Source organism: Columba livia, chromosome 11, assembly GCF_036013475.1.
Source record: "Columba livia isolate bColLiv1 breed racing homer chromosome 11, bColLiv1.pat.W.v2, whole genome shotgun sequence".
In the NCBI taxonomy this organism is placed as follows: domain Eukaryota; kingdom Metazoa; phylum Chordata; class Aves; order Columbiformes; family Columbidae; genus Columba; species Columba livia.
Genome location: NC_088612.1, coordinates 8,397,790 through 8,424,195, shown reverse-complemented (window position 1 = coordinate 8,424,195; position 26,406 = coordinate 8,397,790). Strand labels below are relative to the sequence as shown.

Below are 26,406 nucleotides of genomic sequence, written 5' to 3'. Positions count from 1 at the left end.
TTAAAGCAAAAAATAAAAGGGAGGGTTGGGAAGAGGGGGGGAACCGCAAGGAAAAAAAAAAGATATAGAGACTTAAAGGGAAAGAGTCGCCATGTTTAGCAGCCTTTTTGTTTTTGTTTTTTTTTCCCCTAAAAAAAAAAATCTCCTCAATTCCACGTAGAACAAGCTTCTCGATCCCAACCCTCCTCTTTTGTCCAATTCAATCTTTGGATAGACCTTTTGTTCTAACTCAGCATGAAAAGAAAAACTTTCTTTAAATGCTATAAACTTACAACTAACTGAAGTCTCTAAACAAATCCTCCTCTGAGCATTCCAAACATATATACATGGGCCTTCTGCGTGTGTGTGTGTGTGCGTGTGTGTGTTTTTATTTAACCCTGGTGCATTTTCTGTTTACTATTATTCTCTGTGAACCAAAGCTCGCTGCAAGAAACTTATAAATACAGAGATAGCTTACAGGCTTTAAAACATAAAAAGCAGAGAATGTTTTGGATTTGAAAATCATAAATTATAATTTAATGCCAATAACAATTTACAACAAATGGTTGTTTACAATAAACTAACACAAAACAAACAAGTCAAGATCCTGTGTTCTTAGTAAGCATAAAAACTTCACACACACACACTCACATGGATAGCACTTGCAATAGAAAAAGCTAAATCTAGAGGTCAGCAATCCCCTGCAATAATAGTATATATATATATTTTTATATATTTATATATTTATAGAAAAGGAGCCGTGATTCAGATGTAAAACTGCTCAAATTCACAGTCATACTCCCCTCAGCCCCCAGTACAGATGTGTCTAACTGGAACACACTAAAGATCAGGGTTTAATCGACTTTACAGAATGATCTCTCTCCCTCCCTCTCTCTCTTTTTTTGTGAAACCACAACATGGTGTAGTTACGTGTGGTAAAAAGGGAGAGGGGGAAGCCTCAGACAAGAACAAAATTGCAAGCTTTCACATACAAAGCATCTGCTATAGACCAAAGGGAGGGTGGGTGGGGGGAGAGATAAAAAAAAGACACACACACACACAAAACAAAATATCAACCCTTCGCAAAACCACATCGTCTTGCCTTCCTTCAGATTTGGGGGTTTTGTTGCCTGCTCAGGATAGCACTAAATTCACAAATGTTATGTCCAGTCCTGAGCCACTGGCCCAGGCGGGTCCCCAGCGCATCAGTGGTGGCTACAAGAGAGGGCCCTGGTCTGCTCTGGAAAGCTGCGTGTGCGCCTCCGCATGTATGTATGCAAGTTCACATACAGACATACATCCCATATGTAAAATACAGAGGTGACCTGTGGTCATGCTTTCACAGTCTAAGGTAAAAAAAAAAAAAAATCCACTTGAGAGTATATATATACATTAAAACCCGACTCCTCAGTGCTAGAAGCTAAAGCCACTCCATTTGAAGACCTCTCAATGACAACGATAGATGGCAACTACGGAGTATTATAAAAAAATCACACATACTTAAAGAAAACTCATTGCAAACAACTGACCTATATTTACAATACTGCTATTACCTTGCTTGAATGATCTTGTGCGCGTATGTCACACATTTACAAAAGATTTTTCGCCCAATTCTGATCACAAAATAGATACTGATCGCCGGATTTCTAAGACTTTTTTTTTTTTTTTTTTTTCCACAATACCTTTCCTACGCAGGCACTTAAGTGTGACAAAAATAAGGGCCTTTTTTTTCTTTTCTTTTTTATTTTTTTTTTCCCCAGAAAATCCATTTTTAATTAACAGAAGGATTAGATGAATGGGGTTTGATGGTTTACCATTTCAGCAGAGTGCTTCCTAAAACCAGAGATAAACCACGAACTTAAGTCCTCCACCCCCATCCCGGAATTAAACAGGTAAATACACTACAATACATCTGCTACAAACTTACTGTGACAAGTAAACAAATCAATCGCCTATGGACTCAAATGACTGCAAACTATAGAGAAGTAATGTGGTTTCTGAAAGACATTTATGACAGCCAAACAAGTTTCAGATATCAAATAATATTTTAATTTCTGAATACTTTCAATTTTCCTTGGAATATAACACACAAAGACTCGACCAAACAGTTCAGTTATTATAACTTTTACAGTATACAGAAATGTTGCACTTAAAAAAAAAAACCTTCAGTTTTTTTAAACACAAAACTGTAAACTCTAAGATACTGAATCAATCACGTTATCTATAAGTGCCAACAGTGTTATTTTGTCATGCTGATTTCAATGGTATTTTTTAAAAAGGGAAAATATCAACAATTATTATAATACAAAGGGCTTGCAAATATACAAACAGATAAAGGAGTTTAATAACAATTCATGATGAACTATGTGGAACCCAATTCAAATTACAAAAGTTCACTTCGCTTGTTTGTTTGTTTTTTAAAATCAAAACTGAAGCGTGTCTTGGACACAAACTCCTTCTACCTATAATAAATCCGCACAGTTCATTTTCTGTCCGAAATATCAAAAAAAACTAGATTTGGGGGTAGTTATATGACATGTGTGGTTCATCCGGGTCTATATAATTATAGCTCTCTCAGCTTCAAGCTAGATTTTGGGTCACCACCTTAAGTGCGCTTCCATCATTGTGTTGTTGAGGGTTTTTTCTCTTTTCCTTTCTTCCTATGATACTTTCGTGGACTCAGTTTTAATTCTTTCAGAACATATATTTTAAGGATACACAGGGGTTTTTTATTTTTTTTAAGAAGCCAAGGTTATATCAAAAATTATTACAGAACCACAGAATAAACTGGTTTGAAACCAGAAAAATACAAAAAAGAACAGCTATAGGTACATAGACACATAGGACAATTAATAATTTGGAAAAAAAAAAGACTTACTTTCTTCCATTCTGCTAATTTTCTTCAAATTTCCTTTAAATGCACTTTAAGCGAGATTTTTAAAAAAGTTTACCCCCAAAACAGAAAAAAAAAAGAAGAAAAAAGAAAAAGCCAACCATCGTTCCTTTTCTTCTTCTTTCTCTTTTTTCTTTCTTTCCTTTTTCTTTCTCTCTTTTTTTTCTATTTTTTTACAAAAAAAAATGATAAGTAGCAAGTTGTTGTTTATTTTTTTTTTTTTTTTCTGAACGACACGGGAGTTTTTAATGCATTCTGTAAAAGTTCATTTGACAGTCTCTCTCTTTTTTTTTATTCACAGTCCATTAATTTTTTCCTGTCTTCTCTTAGCAAACTTGTAACATCCTTTTACATCCTTTCTTAGCAGAAGGAAATTTAAGAAACAACCAGAACCCAAATGTCATTTGCTTTCCTTTCACTCTCTTTCACCTCCCTTCTCAATTTTTTATTTTTATTTTATTTTTTTTTCTCTCTCTTTCTTTCCAATATCTTATTGAATGGACATATAAGGCCAGTTAAAACTGCTGCCAGACAGTAACATATCCCTGATTAGGGTTTCTATGGGGGTTTTACCTACCAAACGGACGAAAAACAATTGCTCTATGACAGAAGAGGAGACAGTGCGAAGGGAGGGGAGACGTAGTAATAGCTTCCCGAATCGTGTTGGCTGGTTGGGATACTGGCTCCTAACATACTCTTCCAAAGCACACTGTGACTTCTCCTGTAAACTTTCAACATGGGCTACATCAGAGAGACCACAGGCATCTAGAAGAAAGTGTATTAAAAAACAAAAATAAATTAAAAAAAAAAAAAGAAAGAAAAAAGAAAACAATCATCAGATTAAAAAGTTTTGTGTGTTTTTCAAATTTTTATATTTAAATGTGATTTTTTTTTGTTTATTATTGCTAGAATTAAGTGTAGATGGTGCGCCATCACCTCGCCCCCCAGAGTTTAAGTAGGTTTTACCAAAAGGGACAATCTATGTGTGTGTGTTTGTATTTCTCTCTCTTCTGGAGGGTCTCCCTTAGGATCGAGATTCTCCAAGATTCGAGATTTCGAATGGCACGACAGACGTGAGGGGTTGACATGGAGGTGCTGGCCAGGCATAATTTCGTGTATCTGTACTTTTTAGGGGGAAAGGCTGGAGGGGCGGGGAAGGCTTGAGTCGAAAGGGGGGAAACGGAGCCACTATTTCTCCCCCCCTTGGAAAATAACTGGGGAGAGCCTAAGCATGTGATGAGAAGACATACTAATAAGAATGATAGAAATCATAATAATAATAAAAAACTGGCCCAGCCAAAGATAATGGCGCCCCGGATCCAGCAACAGATTCTCCCCCAAAGAAGACAACGCGTTTTTCTTCAGTCTTTGAAACTGATTTAAGTGGCCCTTTAAAACTGATCTTGTCAGTTTAGCCTATTCAGAGGCAGCCATGCAAACTGTGATCTCTCTGTTCATTTGAGCTGTTTCTTTTCCCCCCTCTTTTCTCTTTCTTTCTTCCCCCCTCCACTCCCTCCTCTTTTTTTTTTTTTTTTTTTTTTTTTTTTTCTCCTCTTCTTCTTTTTAAACCTAAAGGCCCTTACAAGAAGAAAACTCCCTGATAGGGTCTGGACATTTTTTCTCTCTCTCACTTTTTTTTTTTCCTGATACGCTAAAATACAATAAGTTCCCTTTAAATCAGAGACGTCTGTGCTGAAAGAGCACAGGTTGTGACCTGACCTCCCTGTGGCTTTCCTAGGCACAGGGCTAACACATGCATATTCTGCGAGTCATTAGAACCCAGATTTTTTTTTTTTTTGCTCTTAAAAGAGGCTGCAGCAAACATTATATGCATCTATGTGTGCCTGCTTTGCATCAGGGAGTGCTACTGGGGTGCTGCAGAAGCTTCATGCATCACCCTATTTTTCTGCATGCGGCTATCTTCCCCAGAATCAGATAACTAGAAACGTTTATCTAGTTGGGAGGCAATTTACACGCCAGGCCTCACATTTTGAAAATAGTAATAAATTAAACAGTTACGACAGGATCGGACGATTGTTTTCTCAGAAGGCTAAAAAAGGGGGGGGGGGGAAGAAAAAAAGAAAAAAAAAAATTATTTGGGAGAAAAGGCAGGATTGGAAATAAAGTCCCGGGTGTGGGTGTGAGCTGGTCAGGGGCTGGGGAGGGATGTGAGCATGTGTGGGATCCTCGCTGAGGGTTTGAGCGAGGGAGAGGAAAACGCATCCTGGAAAACCATAGAAAAATAAAATCAGCACCCCACGTACACTCATTCTCACTCGGGATCCCTGTCCCCCTGTGGTGAGATGCGTCCTGCTCATTGATCACCTTAGGACTTTAGCACGAGTAATTTTGGGGGGGAGGAAAAAAAGAAAAAAAAAAAAAAGAAGAAGTTTTTTATGTGTAAAGCAATAATATATAAAAGGAAGTTTAGGTCACGACCCAGAACCTGGACAAAGTCCAGAAAATGACTTCGTTCCCCAGACCCCCTTTAACACAACAAGGAAAGGATTGTGAGCCCTTCTTTTCCCACATAAACTACATTTTTTTCCTGTTTCCTGATATCAGGCTTTAAAAAACTCCGATGAGTAATTATTTTACAGGTCCTGCTTCCATTCATATGTTTATCGCGTGGCCACTTTCCCAAGCTTTCAAATGAGTTACAGAAGAAATAGATGTATTTTTAAACTTAATCCCAAAACTTCTAGGGCTGCAGCACATTGGGTTGCCGGTGCAGCCTTAAAGTTCGCAATCTGAGATAACGTATTGCACAAATTAGCGAACAGATTTTTTTTTTTTCTCAAAAAAAAAAAAAAAAAATTTAGCCTCCAGAGTTAATATCAGGTTTATTACTCACCCAGGTTAAACTCTAGTGCAAGCTAATTAGATTTCACAACGCACTCAATTATTGCTTTATAACTCATGCACTATTTCTAGGCAGCAAAAGTTGACACATTTTTCCCCCCTCTCTTTGATTATCTAAGAAACACCTCGAGGTCTTTTCCTCGGGAGAGCCATGGTTGTGCCACCCCGGGATTACACTGTGGAGCGGCAGCTTCAGTCTCCTCTTACTTTTCCATACTACTCCTCTCTACTTATGGTAATTATCTTTTCGCACCCGCTACTCGCTTTGGACTATGCAGTTCCTGCTGGGTACAAATGCAAACTTTTCCCCTCAGCTTAAATGACACAGAACTGCTCACTGCCACATTCTGTTTAAATCAGACATCTCTTTGGAAAGTTGATTTATTTTATTTTATGGGATGGCAGGGAACATATTTTAAACTCAGCTTTGCGCACTTCTTTTTTTTTTTTTTTTTTTTTTTTTTTAATTCAATTTTTAATCCTGCAGGGCTTTTTTCCCCTTCCTGGCTGCCCATAAAATGATCCTCTCTTTAAAGTGGTTTCACTGATAGGACGACTTGTATTTAACAACATCAAACAGATTTTGCTGCTGTTAGGATGCGTGTCATTAAATGCAACAACCCAGAGCTATACTGTTAAATAAAATACTCTTTTTCAATGAGAAAGCGCAGTCTCTCATGGCGAATGGGTGCCTCTCCCCGAGCCCCCTCGTTCTCCATCCCCAGTATTACTCAGCTAGGTTTGGGGTGTGTTTGGGGTGTCTTTTTTTGTGTGTGTGTATATTTTATTTATTTATTTTTAAAAAGAAATCTTGCATTCCCTCAAAGACGGGATGCTCAGATCCGAGGCCCTGAAGGCAAGACCACAGGGTACCGTTTCCTAAAAGCAAACGAGACCGCGCTGGTTCTCGGGGGGGGGGGCAGACAGCGGTGATGGGGTGCAGGCAATAACACTTTGCAAGAGCAAACAGTTCTCAGGGGGGATCGGAGCGGGGGGTTGGGGGGGAGGGAAAGGAAGAGCAAAGAAATGTTGCCTACCTGAGGTGAAGAGGACTATGGCCTTTAAACAGCTATATTCTGCAGAGTCGACATGCAATGCTTTCAGTTTTTCTACTTGCTCTTGGAAGATTCGTATGTGGTCCATAAAGGCGACCACTCGGTCAGCAGACATTGGCGAAGCGTGGAGGCCGGCGGCTGCCAGGAGCGGGGCTACGTGGAGGGGCATGGAGCACTGGGCAGCGTTGAGGACAAACAACTCGCTCCAGGTCAGCCTCAGCAGGGCCACCTGGTCTGTGATCTGGAGGTCTGGGAAGAAGGGGATATTCCTGGCCCACTCCACGGCGCTGAAGAGCATCCTAGCTGCCAGTTCACAAATGTTCTCGATGCCCATGATGTTGTTGGGTTGCATGCACTGACTGCCAAAGCGGGAGGTGGGGTAGGGCTCTGCTCTCAGAAGAAGGGAGATATATCCGGATAGGTAGGAATGGCAGTTGAGAGGGTCCCCGTTTGTCAAGGCGAACTGACCATGAGTTGGCTGTGTGGGTGGCATTCTGCCTCTCTGGACCGCTGCAGTAAATAAAAAAGAAACTACAGCTATTAATATCTGAATTGCGACCATCGGTTCAAATACAGCCTGCTTTGTGTGCTGGTGCCTGCGTGTGTGACACCGCACCAAGGCAGCTTTAAGGGGGAACAGGCATTTTTCCAGCCAGAGTTCAGCCCGCACCCGGTTTTAAGGCTACGCAGTTTCCCGGGTCAAGTAAAAGCAACAATAAAAGCTGAGCAATGCTGCCCGCTCGGCCAGGACTGCCTGGAGGAGCCCGAGATCCTCACTTCCCAAAACACACCACAATTCAGTTATTCCCTCCACTGTCCCCCCACCGCCACCGCTCTCCTTCAAGAGAGGCAGGATACGTCTTTGTGTGCCCGGGCATTTTTTCTTCATTACACCTAAAACAGCTTATTGATTTGAGGCTAGGGGAGCAGGATGGGGAGGGAGAAGGGGGAAGAGGGAAGAAACACGTCAGTTCACCGGCGCTGGTCCCACACACGTTTCTCATCCACCGAATACATTGTTGCTGCTGTTATTATGTATTCCCCCCCTCCCCTTATTAAAAATATCAAAGGAGGCGAGATCACCCCACAACATCCCCGGCAGGTCCCCCGGCGAGGCTGGGGGCATTATCCAAAGGCACCTTCCTCAGCTGCCCATGGAAAGTGGGCCTTTCATTTTGTTAATAAATTTACACGGTGACAGCGAGAGAAAAAGGAGAGAGAAAAGGGACTCAGAGGCAGAGAGACGGCAAGGAGGGAGAACGCCTAAAAAATGTGCTTGATTTATATTTGTTATCGCATGTATTACAAGGTTAGTTACTCTTGCAGAAACACAAAGAGAGGAGCCCAGCAAGTCCCAAGCCCCCTAACCCTTAACCTACATAGCAGCGTCCAGACACAGAGCACGCACTGGAAAACTGCAGGCTCACATTTCTCGTCTAATTTTATATCACAAAGACTCGACTTGCAGAGACCCGAGCACCCCACACTTACTTCTGGGCTGCTCCTTTCCCCCCTACCCGTCCCTTCTGCTCCCCCTCTGCCTCTCCCGGACAACAAAATAAGAGGAAGAAGAGAAAAGTAAGATAATCGGGAAAGGCAAACACACGGCAATATATATATATATATATACATATATATATATATACATATACATATACACACACGCGCGGATGTGTGTGTGTGTATGTATTTTTAAAGGAGGAAAAATCCGGCTGGGAATCCACAGTGGAGTGCTGTAGAGCCTCGGTAGGGTGAGTCCCATTGTAATAGTAATTTGAACCGCCTGTGTAAAATTGCAATCTAAGGCAGGGTGCTGGAGGATATATATATATGCGTGTGTGCATCTCTTGAGGCTCCGTGTGTGTGTACACACACGCACAGACACACACACAGGGCTGCTCGGGGGACGAGGGGTAACGCTGAACATGCGGGAGGAAACATGAGGGAAAAGTAACCAGACGTCAGAATAATCATCTCGCTCCTAAGCAGCGTGAAACTAAAAATCCACTTCCAATAAACCTCCATCAGCAAAATCAAAACAAACACAAATCAATTACGACTGCAGGAGAAAGCATGCAAGAGCCCCTGCCTCCCCTGCCCACCCTCTTCAGCACCTCTTTCTTTCATTACGAGAAAGTTTCTGTCTGTTTATTCGGGGTGGGGGGTGGGGTGGGGAAAGAAAGGTTCTGGTTGGGTTTGGGGAGAGAGTTTAAAAAGAATAACAATAATAATAATTTAAAAAAGAACCCAAAACGCAGCGAGTGAAAAAAAAATTGCAAAACAAATGAAATCCCAATACCTTCCCGTCTCATGCCAACTTTGAGGCATTTTTTGAGGCGGCAGTACTGACACTGATTGCGGTGGTGCTGGTCAATGGGACAGTTCCTGTTGGCACGACAAGTGTAGCTGAGATTCCTCCTTACACTCCGCTTGAAGAAACTCTTGCAACCCTCGCAGGTAAACTGGCCATAATGTTTGCCACTAGACTTGTCCCCACAAACCACACATTCAATGTGCTGCTGCTGCTGCTGTTTGTCTCCTTGGTTCTGCTGGCTTGGCTGGTTGGTCTGGGCTGGCGTACTGGGAGGGCCCCCGGGCCCCGGGGTCTGTGGGGTGTGCGGGGCCCCGGCCGGAGGTCCCTGCACCGGCGGGGCTTGCGAAGGCTGCGTTCCCTGAGCTCCGGGCACATCGTCCTGGGGGTCTCGCCACGCACCGACTACCATTGCCATATCTATTGGACACCGTTGCCAAACTTCCTGTTCCCCCTTTATTTTCAAAGTTTGTTTGCTTTGCTTTTCAGATCAGCTTTGCAGCAGTCTTTTTTTTTTTCCCCCTCCCCTCTCTCTCTCTCTTCCCCCCTCTCTCTTTTGTTGTTTTGCCTTTTCTTTCTTTTTTTTTTTTCTTTTTTTTTTTTTTTCAGGAGGGTCGGGGTGGGGGGGATCTCCCGGTACCGGCGAAGGTGCTGAAGCACGGGGCGATGGAGGTGTGTGTGCGGGGGGGCGAGTTGCGAGTCGATTGTCTGGGCTCCAGGAGAGCAAAGTAAAGGGGTGGTGGGGGTGGGGGAGAGAGGGAGAGAGAGAGAGAGAGAGAGGAGGAAAAAAAAAAATCTCTTCAAAGATCTCCCTCTCTCTCTCTTAGAGCTGATCTGCAGCAGAGTAGTTGAAGGAGGAGAGGCGGGTGTCTGGGGGCCAGGTCCAGGGAAGCTCGCAGTCAGCCATTCAGGAAAGCCATCAAAATAAGAATGAATAAAAGGTTAAAGATTACACACACAGCGGAAAAAAACACGCACAGCTGAGGAGACTTTTCTCGGCGCGGAGAGCGGACGGTCTCGCCGTAGTTTTTGGAAGTCCAGCTTGCAGCAGCAACATCAACTGCGATCGCTTTGTTTTTGTGGGCTTTTTTTTTTTCCTCCTCTTTCCTCCTCTCTCTCTCTCTGCTCTGTCTCTCCTCCCTCCTTCGCTCGCTTTAATTCTTCCTCTCCGCCGCTCCGCCCGGGCGCTGCTCTCTTTCTCTCTCTCTCCCTCTTTTTGGCTCGGGGGTGGGGGGGTTGGCTGTTTGGTTGGTTTTTTTTTTTTTTCCTCCTCCTCCTCCTCTCCTCGCTTTATTATTATTATTGTTGTTATTATTATTAATTATTATTATGATTGTTTATTTGTTCCTCCTCTCCGTCCCCCGCCGCGCCGCGCTCCGCTCCTGCCCCGGGCTCAACCGCTTTCGCCGCTCCCGCCGCTCCGTGTCCCCGCTGCCGCCGCTCCCGCCGCCGCCGCCGCCGCTCGGGTGCTGCTGCTGCTGCTGCCGCCGCCGCCGCCGCTGCCGCTGCCGCCGCCGCGCTGCCTTATGCTGCTTCTGCCGCCTCGCAAGTGGGCTCTCGCCTCCGCGCCGCCGGTGCTCACGGCGCGGGCGGGGGGAGGGGGGCCGCGGGGCGGGGGGGAGGGAAGGAGTCAACTCGCCAGCGCAGCGCCCAGCCAGCCAGGATGATAAAAGAGGGGAGCGGGAGGAGGAGGAGGAGGAGAAGAGGAGGAGGAGGAGGAGGAGGAGGGAGAGAGGGAAGGATCATAACCCAGCGCGCAGCATCGCTCCTCAGCCGGGGGGGGAAGAGGGGAAAATCACCACGGGGAGAGCGGGGGGAGAGCGCCAGCCCTTCCCCCCCCCCAAAAAAAAAAAAAAAAGCAAGCGGGGCCTCCCCCCCTCCCGACGGTGAGGGGAGGGGCGGGGCGGGGCGCGGCGGCGTGTGGGCCCGAGTGGCGAGCGCGCTCCCCGCCGGCCGCTCGCCCCGCTGGCGGGAGAGTGAACTTTGACACGACTGCTGCAACTTAGCGCACGTTGCCATGGCGACCACGCGCCTTATAAGGCAACCCGACCGGCGCTTGACTGGTCAAAAGCTCGCGCCCCGCCCCTCGGCCCTCATTGGGCCGCCAGGCGCCCTTGCGCGGCCTGCCATGGCCGCCGCCGCCGCCCGCGCGGTCCTAGAGGCAGGCGCCGCCCCGCCGCCGCTGCTGCCACCACCACGGGGGCCGGGGCGTCCCCCCCGCGCACGCCGCTCCTGCTCCTCTCGCTCTTACTCCTCGCCCCGGTTTCCCCGTGTCGTGCCCTCGCCGCCGTCGGTGCGAGGGGTTAAGGCGAGCCCGGCGAGGCGAGCGGAGCTCCACCGCCTCACCTGGGGCCGCCCGCCGAGGCACGGCATCGGGGTCGGGAGGGGGACTTGGGGACGGCGGGTGAGAATCAGAATATTGACTCTAAAATGAGGCAAAATTCCACCGAATAAAATAAAAGTGAGACCCGCTTCCGCCTGGGGAGGGGAAGCGGCCGCCCGTCATGGGCAGCGCTGCACAGGTACGCGGGCTCCCGCCCGCCGGAGGTCCCGCCGGGCACTGTCTCGGCCGGCGTCGCTCTCGGTCCCTGCGGCCTCGCTCCGGGCTGACGGGCGGGGGAACGGGCCGGCGGTGGCGGCACCTGCGCTCTCCCCGGCCGCTCGCGGGACCGCGGGGCGCTGAGCGTCCCCCTGCCGCAGCGCTCCGGGTCCAGCCGCCCGCACAGTCCCGTTCCCGGCGGAGTAACGGGGCACCGCCGCTGTTCCGGACCGCTCCTCCCCGTACGGGCGCCTCTTCTCCCGCCACCCCGGGCAGCCGGCGGGCTGGGCGACAGGACCGTGTTTCCACGCAAGACACCATCTACTCCTTTCCCTTAGCGCGACGGGGGAAAAAGAACACCCGCAACGCCGCTCCGCAGAGTGTGACACTCGTGTCTTTTCCCTCGCAACCTCCACAGCATCGCTATAACGCAGCTCATCTCAACCCCTTAAACTTTATTTAGGGGTTTGTGCTTTTGTATTTTTTTTTTTTTTTAGATCACACGTACCCTGACACAGTAACACAACCTCTGTGCTATAGTAGGAACACCACTAAATAGGTAACCGATCTGAGTACACGGGGACAGTTGTTTATTTCCTGCTGAATATAGCGACCGGACAGCGGAACGGGGACTTTGAGTTCATCTCCTAGTGCAAATGGCCAAAAGACACTCGAACAGGCGAAAGGACGGAGAGATAAAAAAAAGAAAACATGTTAAAATAGGCAGATAAATGCCCGGCCGGACAATCCTTCCTCTGCAAACATACACGTCTATGTACGCTCACATTTGAGCTAGTCACCAAGCACGGACGTGGGGACACAGACCTGTGCCCAACTCTTTACAGGATTAATTGCCTCTCACCTCCTCACACACACTTTTTCATGTTGCCACATGCACACCCCCTTCTGCCGCAGAAATAATATATGTGGCTCAAGCCGCAGGTGCTGAGATGATTGGAAAGTTGTAAAAAGCACCCAGACTTGACAATGTCCTGCTTAGAAACCTGGTGTATTAAGACCCCACGAACGAAGATGTAACTGCGGCTCAATTTCAAAGGCAAGGGTGCAGCGTTCCCATTGATCCTGACAGAGCAAAAATAGTCTTTCTCCGAAACAGGGACCACAAGGGACTGAAAAGATGGAAGGGGGGTGGTGGTGGTGGAAGAATCTTTCCCCGCTAAAATGTGGGGAACTGCTTTATGATTTCCAAACAACCCAGAGTCGAGGACGTCACCTTTCAGGGAGGGTGGGAGAAGGTGGGGGTTCAAAATGCAGAATAGTCACATATTGTTGCTGATGTTGAATTTCCTGAGGAAAAATAGAAAAAAACCCCCAATCCAACACCAACCTTTCCTGTCTAAAACCTGACAAAGTAAACAGGATTAATTCGCCATAAGAAAAAACATTAATGCCGTCTTAACAAATGCAGAAATCAGAAGAGAAAGCGGTTTTAACAGGACCTACAATATTAATAGTTTGAACGTATGATCGTAAAAATGAAAAGCCATTGATATACGCTTAACAGCCGCCGTATACGCTGATTGCTCAAGCATTAATGAAGAATGCACCAGATTAACTATTTGCTCTTCGAGGGATGCAGCAATATAACTATCTATTAGCACCATTAGATGCTTTGCTATTTATTTGAAAACACTCTTGCGAGTGGTTTGAGGCAGAACAGATGAATGTAAAAATGAACTGCAGCTAATTTCGCTAAATAATACTCGAAACCTGAGCGCCTCGCATAGAAGGAGATTCTCAACTGTCCTTCTCAGAGCCTAATGACAATAGAAACGCTCTGTTTTAAAAGTAAGACCGTATTGGTTTTCCAAATAAACAAATCCATCCCTCCTGCCATTTTACTGCAGATGTAAATTTATTTTAATGAGAGGGAGTGGAAGGATTTATTTTGCTAAAATAGAGGTGGAGATGAAGCCGGTGTAAATCTTTAGGTTTTAAAAAAGAGGAGGAAGGAGGGGGAAGCTGCTTTCCTGGCAGAAAGCTGCCTAACAGTCCTCTAATTCTTTCTAGATTAAATCGCAATATGAATACAGCATCGAACAAATACCGAGTTTCGCTCTGAACTCAGTGGAAAGCAGTTACGTCTAACAGAATTCAATGAATTCCTCTTCTCCCTCAATGTAGTATGTGTGTGTTTTTCTCTTCCACCACACTGAAGTTCCATGAATAGGGAAAGTGGCTCCTATTGTGTGCCTCTGAACTTCCAAGTCAATGCAATTTTTAACCACTGGCTTGTGGTACTTTGAAAATCACCAGGGGCTGTCAGAGTTGGGTCCTCTGAAAAATTTACAGTGCTAAATCAGAGCATATGCTGTGAGAGAGGAAAAAAAATTGCTTAAGATTGGAGCAAGTACAGTATCCGGCTGCCCCCTAGTGTAAGTCTCTTATCTGCCTAAAATTCAACTTTAAAAGAAAAGGATCTCTTAAAGGGAAACGACTTTTGGCTCACGTATGCATACGAGAATGAAACTTCTGTACATTTTAATCTGATTAATTCCTAAGGATTTAAAATTAATTGGCTTGGGCACTCCTAGACCGGACTATAAGATTTCTGCATCAGGGTTTCTGCCAGCTCTACACCGAATAGGTATTTTTAAGGGATAGTGGAAAGGAATGGGGGGGGGAATCCTGTTTTGTGATTTTTTTTTTCAAACGAGGAACCGTGCCTCGCATGCTGTTGTCAGAGCAAAACACTTTTGCTGCTTAAAGTCAGATCTACGTCTTTCGCAATAATACTTAAAAAAAAAAAAAAAAGGATAAATAATTGCCTTAAAGCCTCAGCCGAACTGCCAACCACACCTTCAGATGGTGAGTATATTCCAGCTTCTTTCCATTGTACTTGCTTAGCTGGGGAAGGGACCGGAGGGGAAGAGGGAAGAGGGGATCTCGGCGCTCTACCTTCACCACCGACCTTTTTTTTTTTTTTTTTTTTTTTTTTTTTTCCTAAATAAATACTGCAGCTGCACACAGCGACACAATTCCGTGCAGTTTAATACCTATCACTTAAGTTAAGAGCTCTGTCCTCCCCTCCCCACCCTCCCGAACAGGTCAGTCCGGCGCTCCCCCCCGAGCAGCCTGGAACCCAAGGCAGGGGAGGCTGCGACCGGGCTCTGCCTCCTGGACGCCGCTTTGAAAATGACTTTGAGGCGCTTTGCTTTGCCTCGGACCGACATGGAAAACCGATTCCCGGTCGTTGGGTTTGCTGGCTTGTTTGTTTGTTTGCTGCTTGCTTTATTTAGCTAAAGGACGTGCTAACTGATGGTGCTGCAATTACACAGACTTGGGTCTCCCCCCCTCCCCTCTTCCCCTCCTTAGAGCAACCCACGTAACCTTAGAAACGATCGTTTAAGACGTACGTTAGCTAACATTCGCTTTTTTGGATTTTTTGTTTTCCTTAAAAGAGAAACACAAGAATCACAACACATTGCCCGAAAAAAGTGTCAAAGAAGAAGAAAAAAACTATAAGTAAACATACCAAAACCATATTTGCCTTGTTCAAGGTCCCAAATCGCTTGCATCTTCCTTTTTCTACCTCTCCTTTAGTTTGGCAGGTGAAACAAACAAACAAAAAAAATAATCAGACCGCTGTTTGCCCCCCAGAAAGATGTGCGTTGGGTAATTAAAGAGAAGTCTCCTTCTTGGTGTTTATCTAAGCGATTGTGCAAACTGATAAAAAAAAAAAAAGAGAGAGAGAAAAAAAAAAGTAAAGTTACAGCCTTCAGGGGAAAAAAAAGGAGGCAAGGTGAAGGGAATAGATTTCCCACAACCTAAAGGGAAGTGCTTTCGATATATTATTAGCGATCAGCCTTGGGAGAGAGGAAAAAAAAATCCTGAACACACTCTAACTTTACACAGACAAGATTTCAGGGGGGGCTTTGTACATAGCTGCTTAGGAATGTGCGCCTCGCCTTTAAGAAAAAATCCCCAAGCCCAAGGTAGGAGATGTCTTTGAGTGATCCTTGTCTCTCATTTCATTCCTTAGAAGGAAGAGCGGCTCACTACACCTTGTTTGGAGCTGGAAAGGCGAGACTAAAAAAAAAAAAAAAAAAATCACAACCCACCCTTCCAATTGGGGAGGAAAAAAATATAAGAGAGGGAAATCTCCTAAGTTAATGACTGTGGGGGTAGAATGGATGCGACCGATTCCAGCTCCCCCCCCACTTCCCACCTCCCCCCTCCCAGACAGAGGGGAAGAAAAAAAAGAAGAAAAAGAAAAAAAAAAGCCAACCGCAAACAACTACAGGCTGAACTATCAACACATGCACCGAAGGGGAAAAAATATATAGTGTCCTGTGTAGGGTCGGCAGGGAACGCAAGCACACGCTAAAGCAAGTTGGGAAAGAATCCGGGCTAATCAGCAATCTCTTTCTCTCTCTCTCCTTCTCTCCCTCTCCCCCTCTCTCTCTCTTTCACTGCTCCTGAGATCCCAGCTCGAAAGAGGTACTCCACATTTTTTCATTACCAAAAATCCGTTGCAATAATCATTTGTTGCTAATTGAAACCCTTGGAGACATTTTTCCCCACCCCCTTCACAAACATGGCAACTTTTAGACATGGGAAGCACGTTTAGTTTTATTTTATTAAAAAAAAAAAAAAAAACGGTTAGGAGGAGGCTGAATCTTTCACCCACAAGGAATATCAGCTCTTCAGCCCCCTTCCCCGGGGGGGGAGAACGGGACCCTAGTACAGTGAGGGCTTGGGAAAATTTGGAATACATTAGACCGCCTTTGGCAGGAGAATACTCTCCAACTAATGGATTCCTGCTCCTTTTTGTGTGTGTGTGTGTATCAGTGTGGGGGGTTTCTGGAAAGAGGGGTGGTGGTCGTGGTGGTGGGGAGCCGAGCTTTTATTTTAAGGAACTGTTAGGGTAAGGAGTGTGTCATACTTGACAAATGGAACAAACGCTCTTCCATTTCTTGCTTGTCCTTGCCTTAAAACAGGAATTAAGTTAACCACAGTGCTGCATGTTAATTGCATGTTTACTGGGCTAATGAAAATTACAAAAGGGTTTTGCCACCTCGATCGGTGATGAAAAAGTATGAAGGCGACTGTCATTGCAGCCTTCGGGGAGGGCCTGGGCGGGGAGGGGGGGGGGTGCTGGGCACGAACAATATTGATCAGAAGAAGGATAAATCTTTTAACTGCTCGTTAATACCATAAATATGGTCTACACAAGTTTCCACTCTTGTTAAGTCTAATCAGTACATGGAAGATGGAGACATAGCCCACTTGAATGAATTTTTGTTATTGCCAGAGGGGTACTTGCATCTGTGGGCTCTCTCCCCTTCTCACTTTACCCCCTGCCCCCTGCTCCAAAATCACCCCCTTGCTGAGGAGCATCGTGAAGGTGCGCAGAAAGCACAGGATACAAATTCAAGCTTTTCGTCCTTTCTCCCCATTTCCAAACACTCGTTTTCTGTAAAGCTGGACGGGGTCGTGGTGGGGAAAGCCTAAAGAGGACCCCCCCGCTCCCTGTCCATTCTTGAGATCTGTGGCTGAAAGGATGAACCAGTAATTCAGTTTGATGATAACCATTTTCATGCTTGAAAATAAACTGCCAAATTAAGCCTAAATAGAAAGAGCAGTGGGAAAGGTAGTGGGAACAGGGCATTTCGAGATTCCCCCCCACCTCTCCGAAAGGGATTGTTCGGCAAAAGGAGGAGGGAAAGGCAATTAAATAGACTAAAGATGATTTAAATCCCAAACAAAAATAATTCCAGGGAGAAGTTTCCCCCCTCCGGTGTTGCCCAGCCCTGGATTTGAAAACTTTGGCCCAACTTGTGGCGATAGCTACAACTTTGCTCCGCAGGGGTCAGAGGTGAGGGCTATTTTAACCCTAAAAGCCTGCGAGTGACCAAGGTTGAGGCTGGGCTCGCAGCACTAATAGCCATAATTACCTCCTCCCCTTCCAGGGACATTCCTCTGAGCAGCAATGTTAGATGCCGAATTGAAGAAAATCTTGGACACGAATATATCTTGGGAGGGGCGGGGGGCAAATAGCAGCAATATGAAGGAATTTCAGAGCTCTCCCTTTTGCTTGGGGGGATTGAAGTCGTGTCCGTCCCCCCCCCCCCTTTTTTTTTTTTTCCCCTCCTCCTTTTTTTCCCCCTTGCCAGCATTCCCAAGGCGCTGGGTCTTTGTCTTAGAAGGAATGGAGTGTCTGAATGGTGTGAAAGGGACAGAGAGGGTCGCTTCAAATCGATTTTACTTGTCCTCTCTGTCTTTTCGGATCAACGCCCTTCAATGGACACATAGGTGCTCTTTCAACCAAAAACTTGTGCAACATTTTCTGCCTGTATTGGTGTTAAATACAATAAATGCTGGGCAGATTTTTTTTCTTTCTTTCCAAAGCAGAAAGCACCCTAATTAAATTGTTTTATATGGACAGTCAAGACAGACCAATTAAGTATGCATTAGTATAAAGATATATTTGAGAGATAAGCGCTCTATAGGAGCCCTGTCTAGGCAAGGTGTGTAAAGTGTCCTCTCGAAGAGAGGCTGTAAGCAGGGTTTCATAAGAATTTTTCCCCTCCATTGCCTCCTATACTCGAGTAGCGGACTGAATAAGTTAGGGAAAAGCCATTAGTGAAAGTGGTTTCTAAACAAAGTTAACAGGTGGATGTAGCTGGTTTTAGATTCGAATAACAGTCGCACATATATAATACACAGAAATATATTTATGCAGCACTTATGCACGCAACGTGCATTTAGAGAGATAAATGCCTTCGACCTATAGATGATGTGCAAATGCAGACACACGGGAATAAAATAAATAGCTGGGCACTTCTGTAGGCTGCGGCACATGATGTGAGCAAGCACACACACACATTACAGATAAAACTGGGTATCGGTTGTGTATAGGCGCTCAGCCTTGCATCAAAGGCAGACACAGGCACACAAGGCGTAGCTGTCTCTGCTGCACAGACACCTAACCGGAGAGCAGCGGGCACACCGCCGCCACTCCTGGGGTAATTACAAGTGGAAATATTTCCTAACTGAGACATAGGCTTTCCCAGGAGTGAAGTAACAGATCAGGATAAAACACACACATACACACGAACTTCTCTTTCTGTCCATTTTATCACCCTGGAAAAGCTCTCGTGTATGGTTAACCACAGGAACCGGGCTGTAAGCTCCTCTCCACTTCATTTTTTTTTTTTCTTTTTTTTTTTTTTTTTCCCCTTCACTGCAGATTTTCCATGTCGGTACAAAAAACCAAAACCAAATCAAACCCAAACCCCAAACCCCAACCAAAACACAAACAAAACCAAACCAACCAAACAGGCAAACTAACAAAAAACTAATCAGTCTCAGCCTGCTCCTGGGGCAGTCAGAGCCCGCTGGATGCGATGAGAGGGAGGAGGGAGGAAGGCTGGAAGTTGCTGGGACACCCTCCATCCCTGAGCACCTCGGTACCCACCCGCCGAGGCAGAGCTGTGGGAGCGAGTCCAGCGTCAGGAGATGCTGCTGAATGGGACCGGAGAATCGCCCCTTTACCGTGACATTCCACCGCAGAGACAGGGCGGGTTTTTGCTGGAGGGGCCGGGGAAGAGGTGACAGAGGGGTACAGGGATGCGAAGCAACCGTAAGACGGCTGCTCGGATTGATATTAGTTTTCTAGCAGCGCTTTGGAAGCGTTAGCCCATCAAAGAGAGATGGGAGACGGCAAAGAATAAGCCATCCTTGCTTAGGTGCTTTAATGTCACGGTAAACAGGTTAGAAACAGACATTTTTAAAGCCTCGATTTCTCTTTACTGGTTACCTTCGAGGATAAATCATAACAGACTGTATAGGGGGCAAAGGATTCATCTAAAGGAGATCTCAGCAAGTCACTACCCGGACAATAGTCCACCTCCTGTTGGGTTGTGTATTGATCAGGAGAGGAGCTGAAGATGTCGCCACACTAAATATTTACTGATCACACACAAATAGCCGGGACTTGAACGATTTTCTCCTGTGAGGAGAGCAGAGAGAGAAGGGTAAATCATTTTATTAGTGTGTATAAAGCAAAGAGCACACTCTGGCTTGGAGTGTTTTAAGATGTGTCTTCAGCTGGATGAAAAGAGTTAGGGAAATCGATATGGAGTGATTAGACGAGCCAGTCGTGTCAAAGAGAGAGGCTGTGAATTTCATGGATTTGGTTATACCGGGAGGGGGAAAATATATCGAGAGATTAAAGGGAGGAACCCATTGTAGCAGAGCCAATGAAAAAATAATATCTAATCATCCCCGGCAAAGGTAAGGACGGGATAAGACCCACATTTCTAGAGGATCACATCAGCTGGAGAGGGATCAGGGGCACACATGAAAGAGGCAAACCGGGGGGAGAGCAGGCGAGTAGGAGCCTAGAAATGCTACCGAGAAAATCAAGGAGAGGCAGAGAAAAGTCGACTCTGCAGAGTAATGCTGAGACACCACGAAAATGGGGACAAAAGACCCAGGAGAGAGGGAAAAGGCGAGGGTTGCAGGAAACGGGCGCCTGGCTTCGAGGTGAAGTTGAGGGGTCTTCAGCCCCGTGTGCCACCAGGCAGGGAGGTCTCTTGCAGCAGATGCGAGGGGTTTAAATGCTTCTCCTACAAGTTTGTTCTCCCCTCTCCTTCCCCCTCTCACCCTCCCCTTCCAAGCAAATGTGGTGAGTAAAATGGATTTTAGCGTTTAACCACCTCATTTTATCCACGTAATGACAAGGCTCGTAATATGTAATCTACAGATTACTGCCATTCGAGGGTGACCACAAATGACATAAAAAAAAAAAAATCAGCATTTCTGCAAATGACAAAAAAACGGCTAAAACCAGCTCGTGTTTTAAATATTGAAGTTGAAGAGCTGCTGCTGCAGGATTTTGTCCGTCGTAGGGATCAGTTCAGCTGTAGCTCAGGTACAGCCCTGGGGTGTCTCGGTGGATTAAAGGAAATTTTGCTGGAGACAAGCAAATGTCTAAGTGCCAAAGGGCAGAAAGCTGGGAGCAGGGCAGGGTTCTGCCAAGCGACGTTAAAATATGTTCTTTAGGGATGTTCGGGATTTTTTTTTTTTAATTGTCTCGAATCACTGATGTTTGGGCCGTGTTCAAACGCTACCTTTTCTCCGTGTACTTTACTTTAGCAGAAAAATAGGATGAGACTGCAGAGAACTAAGTCAAAGGAGCGAAAGTTTGAGCCGCGCTTTAAATGATGCTGATTGCTGCGAGGTAGGAAAGGCATCTAAAGCTAGGAACCGAGGAGTAAAACTGATGTGAAAAAAGCTTTTCACTTTTCCTCCAAGTGCTAATTTTGCTACTGTAAACAAACATTGAAGTTAGAAACAGCTGCAAATAGTCTGTCGGGCACCCAGGGCTCAGGGACGAGGGGGGAAAAATGACTTTTGTTCGTCTCTCGGGCCGAATTTCACCCAACCTTTGCTTTCTCCCGAAATGAGTGGCTGATGCTGGTTTTAGTCGTGGAGAAGGGGAGCAAAAACATAGGCATATTAAGCGCATTTCATATGAGCCTGCAGAGTGCAGGCAGCTCGGCTGGATCACTAATGCAACAGGAAACCTCGGGATAGACTCAGCCTAATTAACAGTTTTCCATCGCTGAAGCGATTTTTAAGAATCCCAGTGGATTAGCCCAATATGTTCAGGTGTGAGGCTACGAGGGCCTATAACTCCTTTCACTATAATCTTATAACCTCCTTACTTAATTCCTTAGATTGCAGATAGGAAGAGTCTGACCCTGGAGGTCGGAAAGAGCTTGGTTTCATTAACCCTTCCCTCCCCAGTGCTGCTCCGAGGTTAACTGCGCTGGGCTGGGGGTTTAGGAGAGGGAGGGAGGGCAGGAGAAAGGGATTTGCAAGAGGGGTCGATCCGACGGGGCAAGGCTTAACATGATTTCTGCTCCCTTCATTCCCCTTCCTTGATCCAAAGGCAAAATGGAAATGGAAAGAGAACTTTTCTCCTTCCCATGCACCGGGAGGTGCATAAATGTGCAGATATCTGTGAGATAATTCGTTCGCTTCACCCCATTTCAGATTTTTTTTTTTTCTTTTCAAATTTGGAGGAAATGAAGCATTCTAGAGACGTCAGGTATTGCAAAAAGCAAAGCAATCTTCATCTCTAAGACCAGCAGCAACCTCTTCAGCTTCTTGTCCATGGAAGAGCTGCAATCTTTAAAGAAAAAAAAATCTAGGAAAGCTTCTCAGACTGTATTTGCCTGGTAACACACCTGGTTTATATTTTAATAGGTAGTTACATTGTATTGATTCAGGGTACATCATTGATGTTGAAAGTTAATAACTCTCAAATTATATCTATCTGCCTACATACATAATTGCATACACAGTATAACACTGTAAGATTTGCATTTTGCAGCACATTCTTTGTTCTTAAATCTTTTAACACATTGAATTGTTCCTTTGAAGAAAATGCTATTGAACCACATGTTTAAGGAAAAGATGCTTCTAAACTATATGTTTAAGCAATGAAATTGTTGAGTGAAATACAGGTTTCTTTGTATTTCACACAAACCTTGCCATACGCCAATCTTAACCTATACATCTGAACTGCTTCTTTTTTTTCTCTTCCTCCTTTCCTCCCAGTCAGAAGGCAGAAATATGTGAACTGTTGAGAGAGGTGGGTACTTTTTGGTAAGTATGTTTAGATATGATCTTCAGATACATTTATTGTACTTTCAAATTCTTTGGATACTAATTGAGCTGGCAAACAATATCCAAGCAGAATGTCTCAGCTCCTTCCCTATTTAATAAGCTCTTAATACAGAACTTTATTGTAGCCATCCTTCTACTAAACAATATAGCTGAGGTGTCAGGAAAAAAGAAGTTAAAACCAAATTTTAATTGCAGCCTTATATCTGCCTCCTCTTCCTTTCCACAGTCCTAATGAACTCTTTAAAGTATTTCTTTTTTTTTTTTTTTACATTTCTGAATGGCAGATCAGAAATAATTAGCAGAATCAGAAGCAGCCAGAAAGCTTGAAATAACGTGTCTAAATATTACATATTGCCACTTCTAATACTAGCCAACCAGTTGTAAAAAGCAACTGTTCTGTATTTATTCTGTGGTAGTTTGTAAATACAGAAAGGTAGACCTCTTTTTTTTTTTTTCCAGGGCCTGCCTCGAAGATGACACAAATAGGGATTGAAGTACCAGAAAAAAAACCCCTTCAAACAAAACAAAACCCTGAACAGGAATAGAGACAGGCGGATAGATATATAACTGCATCTGAACAATGTTACGTACGAGATTAAAGGATGGTAAAAAAAAATAGAACGCATATTTATAACCTCATAATTAAAATACGTTCTTATCTCTCTCCTCTGAAAGGTTGCAGCTTTCTTGGAAATATTTTGAGTGCATATTTTAAACTCCATGTCCTGAATTGAATTAAGATGAGCTGTTTTACCCAAGAGTAAACTACTTGTTTGCAATTCGAGGTTTAAGTCTCAACTGCCTATCAATTGCCATATCATTTTCTTTATATTTTGTCTCCTTACGTTTGCAGACGTTATTTAAAATAATTTAACGTTATACCAAATTCTAATTCCTGTTTGTAAGCCACTAGTCAATATTATCCAAACCCTGTGTTTGAATGAAGTAAATTGGATGAGAATTTTTCATATCCAAAGGGTTAAAGCTAAACTGAAAACTTTAAAGCAAAGGGATACCAGCAAACAGTGAAAAATGGCACATCTGCTCTCTTTTGACAAGCTTGCATAATATCACATGTAAGGAAGCACACATTTTTGAATCTAAGACCAGTTTTAGTTTTTAATAGGAAATAATTACATGGAACTTTATTTCCAGAGAGAACGTCCCTTCCAGCTACAGTGTTTTGCTTTGATCTAAGCATTAACTGGTAATAAAATAACCGTATTTTGGATCCTAAGCATATTGATGCTTAAAGGAATGTTATGCTTTCAATCAAATTCTAACTTTAGATTATCCCAAGGTATTCATCCTTCTTTTGTCAGAAACCAATTTGCTCTTTTACTCCTGCAGCTACTCACATGTGTTTTAGTATACTTTGTTATTTTATAGTAGAACTTGTACTATCGAAGTGGAACACTGACTGATGGAGTGAGGTCTTGTTCCAGCCTGGCAATTTGGGCAGTTTCTCGTACAGATGCCCAGTCCAGCCCTTCTTTACTTTTGTTGTGCAGGAGCACCATCACTGAGGTCGACTACCGTAAATGTCTTCACAGCAGTATTTTGTTTAAAATCTCCTTATTTACTTATTTATTTATTTATTTACCTGGAAAATCAATCATTTGGACCCATCCTGAACAATTAACCTCCCCTTTATATTAGAGCTCCAAGTGCAGTTCGTCATAAAGACATGAAAAGGGCATCCCAGACAGCAGGACCCGAGCCCAGGCTTGTCACAGGGTATAAAAGGAGAGAGAAGGGGAGTTTTTATCTCTTTGCCCTGCCAGTTCTTCATAGTTCTAAGTTTCATTGTGACAATAAAACAGTTTTGATAACATAGCTCATGGGTTTCTCTGCCACATAAAGTTTTCTTAATAATAAAAAAGAGGAAACTTTATCCCTGCTAAATTAAAATAGGGCAGATGTTGGATATGGTTCATATTAGGCAGCCTTTCACCCCTTTGCCCCTGGCACTAAAGTTCTGACTTTTTCTTTCTACTATGTCTGTTTCTAACTGAAAGGTATTATTCCTGCCCTAGCTCTCTTCTTCTATTTATTTTTTCAGCGTCTGAAATTAAACCTATTCATTTAGCAATACACATTCTATTTCAGATTGCTAAACCTGGCCAGAGAGGGTTTTCCAAAAAGTGATGCACCACTGACCTTAAAAGAAAACATGAGGCAGGGAAAGCTGTTCTTAAAAGGTTTCTAGAGAATTTTGTAGCTCTGTTGACATTATAGGGATAATGTCTGTATTGCAATGGGCTTTCAAGGCCCATGAGGTTTATGTCTTCTTCTGACCATAAGTATAATAAAATTTTAAAGGTGCACAAAGTCTCGTCACTTTAGATATTTAAAACTAGATTGAAAAAACTCTTGGGAAACATACATTATAGCAAACAGCCCTGCTGAGAAAGCAGGGGATAGACCAAAAAAAAAAAACAACAACAAAAAACCCCAAACCCAAATATAAAACTCATTTTTTTCATGCTAGCTCTATGAAAATCCTGGCTATTAAACTCCCAAGGATAGTACAGCTCTTTTCTCCAGGGCTGTGAAGATAGAATTTATTGTCCATTTGGAACGATCAAGTTTAGGCTAATAAAAGGCCCTCTGTAAGCAGAAATGCCCGAGTTGATGTTTGGCAGAGTTTTCAATGCTCCAGTTTATATAGGATGGGGGCTCTGCACTATTTGAAATTACATATATCTCCGCAGCCGAAGACAATTTGACGTACAGAAGTAAACGTTAGCAGGCAACGCCTGAAGGTTAATCAGTGTTGCTTTCTGAACTGGACGATTGAAAATAGGAACAAGTGAAAGCTGTTCTCTCTGCTCCTTCCCTTCGCTAAGGAGCTGCTAACTTTTATGATTTTTTTCTTTCTCTCTCTTCCTCTTTTACTATCTGTCTTTGTGCCTGAGGGCCAGTGAAAGAACACTGCAGATTCTAGATTGCTTTCAGAGTTTCCCTTTGCTGATGATGGATTACCATGTCAATTTAAACAGCATAGGATTAATTTGTTTCAATGATTTCTCTTTAGGCTGAACGCCAGTCTTTTTTCTATCTCTCTCCTTGATGATGATGATGATGATGATGATGATGATGATAATAATAATAATAATAATAATAATAATAATAATTTCTTCCTTAAAAATACCAAACACTTTTGATATCCCACATCAAAGAAACAATAATAGAAACAGACAAGTTAGGTATAATGTTGCAACACAGTTACAGGTTTGAGTGTTTTTATCTCATTCTAAGGGGCTGAAGCATACAGCCAGTCACATTAAAATGAAATTGGATCCAACGTTTATTCAATAAATACTTGTCTTGTAGGTAATCCAGAGCAGAGTGCTTTTGACACATAAGGACTTAATTTGTCTTGGATAACAAGTTATTAATATGGCACATTTAAACTTGCCACCTACAATAAGGTCATTTAGATCTATAATATGACTCGCAAGAGAACTTCATGAAGCCAGAAACGAAGTTTGAAACTGCCTCTGACTGGTGGAGCAGATGCAAGGCTCATGGTTTGTTTTTTTCAGAAGAAAGTTCAGAGCAGGAGGAGTCACCCAAACCAACCGGTGTGCATCTGCACTTCTTTGAAAGGCAAACATAAATGGAGCAAGGAGGAAAAAAAAGAATCCAAACAGCATTTTTGAGTAAGTTTTAAAGCTGGATTGCGTCTGCTAGCAAACTCACTGTGGCTTTGAAAGGGAAAAAAGCAATGTTTGGTTCCGAGTGGAAATTCGCCCTCATTTGTACCCTACCTCTTCCATGTGCTTTGCAATCTACTTGCTTTTAATAATAAGTGAGGAAGTTGGAACATAATCCGCCCATAAATGTTATTGCTGTAATTTGACTGTGCTGTGTTTGTTCATGCATTAGCCGTATATGTAAAGTGAAGTGGGGATGTATGTCAGTGATCCCTGTACAGCCTGAACAAACAGAGATGTTTTGGTACACGCTACATTTCACCCCCCAAATAATCTACAACTGTGTTAAAATTTGGGGAGCTCAAGATGGGGTGTTTAGTTTCAGACCTGTCCTAACTGAACAATGCCTGCCAGAGGTGCATCAGGAGGGGAATATTGTGGCCATG

At 44.1% G+C, this 26,406-nt stretch overlaps 1 protein-coding gene and 1 long non-coding RNA gene across 33 annotated transcripts in view; one reads left to right on the top strand and one right to left on the bottom strand.

Annotated features, from left to right (window-relative positions):
* Positions 1–486: 486 nt before the first annotated feature.
* NR2F2 (nuclear receptor subfamily 2 group F member 2) lies at positions 487–15,530 on the bottom strand. Of its 3 annotated transcripts, none has more exons than XM_065076657.1 (3): positions 15,136–15,530; positions 6,772–7,299; positions 487–3,637 (listed from the first exon to the last, which is right to left on the bottom strand). In XM_065076657.1, exons 1-3 carry the CDS (start codon positions 15,176–15,178, stop codon positions 3,363–3,365), a joined length of 846 nt encoding a protein of 281 aa, XP_064932729.1. In that variant the 5' UTR covers positions 15,179–15,530; the 3' UTR covers positions 487–3,362. The 3 variants fall into 3 exon arrangements, with proteins under 3 accessions (XP_064932729.1, XP_064932727.1, XP_064932728.1); XM_065076655.1 differs by lacking the exon at positions 15,136–15,530 and adding an exon at positions 9,089–10,923 and having other exon boundaries at positions 6,772–7,320; XM_065076656.1 differs by lacking the exon at positions 15,136–15,530 and adding an exon at positions 9,089–10,897.
* The window catches only part of LOC102090150 (uncharacterized), a 39,496-nt gene continuing 24,046 nt past the window's right edge, over positions 10,957–26,406 (top strand). For 11 of the 30 annotated variants that reach the window (XR_010475379.1, XR_010475374.1, XR_010475373.1 and 8 more), the window contains exons 1-4: positions 10,957–14,468; positions 22,233–22,280; positions 22,761–22,906; positions 25,850–25,966. This is a non-coding gene — a long non-coding RNA (uncharacterized LOC102090150). Of the gene's footprint in view, positions 14,469–15,961; positions 16,101–22,232; positions 22,281–22,760; positions 22,907–25,849; positions 25,967–26,406 lie in introns of those variants that run through there. The other 19 variants (XR_010475381.1, XR_010475382.1, XR_010475384.1 and 16 more) reach the window with 15 other exon arrangements.